The sequence below is a fragment of the Cervus canadensis genome, chromosome 12 (genome assembly GCF_019320065.1).
Source record: "Cervus canadensis isolate Bull #8, Minnesota chromosome 12, ASM1932006v1, whole genome shotgun sequence".
Classification (NCBI taxonomy): domain Eukaryota; kingdom Metazoa; phylum Chordata; class Mammalia; order Artiodactyla; family Cervidae; genus Cervus; species Cervus canadensis.
The window spans coordinates 35,800,491-35,802,495 of NC_057397.1; the positions used below are offsets into that span (position 1 = coordinate 35,800,491).

The 2,005-nt window shown below is 58.2% G+C and overlaps 1 protein-coding gene across 1 annotated transcript; it reads left to right on the top strand.

The window, feature by feature from the left end:
• Positions 1–1,713, top strand: LOC122451127 (acyl-CoA 6-desaturase-like). The gene is given in 1 exon segment (XM_043483705.1): positions 1–1,713. A coding segment is annotated over 1 exon segment (1,326 nt). The 5' UTR covers positions 1–52; the 3' UTR covers positions 1,379–1,713.
• The last annotated feature ends 292 nt before the right edge of the window (positions 1,714–2,005 follow it).

The window sequence follows — 2,005 nt, forward strand, 5'->3', positions numbered from 1 at the left end:
GGCCTGGACCGCACTCACCGCAGTGCACTGGGCCACCCGGTCAGCAGGCAGCATGGGGAAGACGGGGAACCAGGGCGAGGGGGCCACCGAGCTTGAGGCGCCGATGCCTACCTTCTGCTGGGAGGAGATTCAGAAGCACAACCTGCACACCGATAAGTGGCTGGTCATCGATCGCAAGGTCTACAACATCACCAAATGGTCCCGCCGGCACCCGGGAAGCCAGCGAGTCATCGGGCACTACGCCGGGGAAGATGCTATGGACGCCTTCCTGGCCTTCCACCGCAACCTTGATTTTGTGTGCAGGTTCATGAAGCCCCTGTTGATTGGCGAGCTGGCCACTGAGGAGCCAAGCCAGGACCGCGGCAAGAATTTCCAGATCACCGAGGACTTCTGGGCCCTGAGGAAGACCGCTGAGGACATGAACCTGTTCAAGAGTAACCAGTTCTTCCTTCTCCACCTGGCCCACATTATCTCCATGGAGAGCATCGGCTGGTTCACTGTCTTCTACTTTGGCAACAGCTGGATTCCAACCATCATTACGGCCTTCCTCCTTGCTACCTCTCAGGCCCAGGCTGGATGGCTGCAACACGATTACGGCCACCTCTCTGTTTACAAGAAGTCCATGTGGAACCATATCGTACACAAGTTCATCATCGGTCACTTAAAGGGTGCCTCTGCCAACTGGTGGAAACATCACCACTTCAGCACCATGCCAAACGTGTTCCACAAGGATCCGGATGTGAACATGCTGCATGTGTTTGTCCTGGGCGAGTGGCATCCCATTGGGTACAACAAGAAGACGCTGAAATACCTGCCTTAAAACCACCAGCATGAGTACTTCTTCCTGATTGGGCCGCCACTGCTCATCCCTTTGTACTTCCACTACCAGACCATCATGACCGTGATCATTTGCAGGGACTGGGTGGACTTGGCCTGGGCCATCAGCTACTATACCCGTTTCTTCATCACCTACATCCCTTTCTGTGGTGTCCTGGGAGCCATCCTTTTCCTCAACTTCATCAGGTTCCTGGAGAGCCACTGGTTTGTGTGGGTCACACAGATGAATCGCATTGTCATGGAGATTGACGGAGAGCCCTACTGCGACTGGTTCAGCAGCCAGCTGGCAGCCACCTGCAACGTGGTGCAGTCCTTCTTCAATGACTGGCTCAGTGGGCACCTCAACTTCCAGATCGAGCACCACCTTTTCCTTACCATGCCCTGGCACAACCTGCACAAGATCGCCCCACTGGTGAGGTCCCTGTGTGCCAAGCATGGCATTGAGTACCAAGAGAAACCGCTGCTCCGGGCCCTGCAAGATATCATCGGGTCCCTGAGGAAGCCTGGGCAGCTGTGGCTGGATGCCTACCTCCACAAATGAAACTGCAGCCCTCAGGGACCCCACAGGAACAGTGGTGGGGGGAGCAGGTGGGGGTGGCGGCCGAAGGGGAAGGTGGGGTTTTGTTCAGAGGGGCGTCAGGAGGCTGTGGTGCGCGGCTCACAGACTTCAGGCTTGGTCTTTCCTCTCTTCCTGTCTGGTTTCAAGGCTTTCACACCTCCCTCTGACACCCTCCCTCCAGGGCCCCGCCCACTCAGCCCCACCTCCACCCTCTGTCCTTAAGCATCTGCCAGACCAGACGTGCACAGGTGCGGCCTATGAGCCCCCTGCAGCCTGGCCTCCAAGCCACACACCACCCTCTTTTTCTCCCTCACCTGCTCTTCAGGTCTGCAGGGCTGTTCTCAACCAGCAGGTAGGACGACTCTGTGAGCCTGCAGGCCGGCCCCATCCCCTTGGACAGCCACCCACCCTCTGCCCTTCTGTGGGGTGATATGCTTGATTCCCCGGGTCTCCTTCCCACTACCGAGTCGGTACTGGGGGCGCCCCTGCAGGCCCCACTTTCTCTTCAGATGTCTAGGGCCCTGGCCCTGATGCCAGGCTCCCTTCGCCTGTGTTGCAGCCAGCTCAGGCCTCCGAGCCCAGAGAAATGTCCTGGCCCCACCAGAGCCC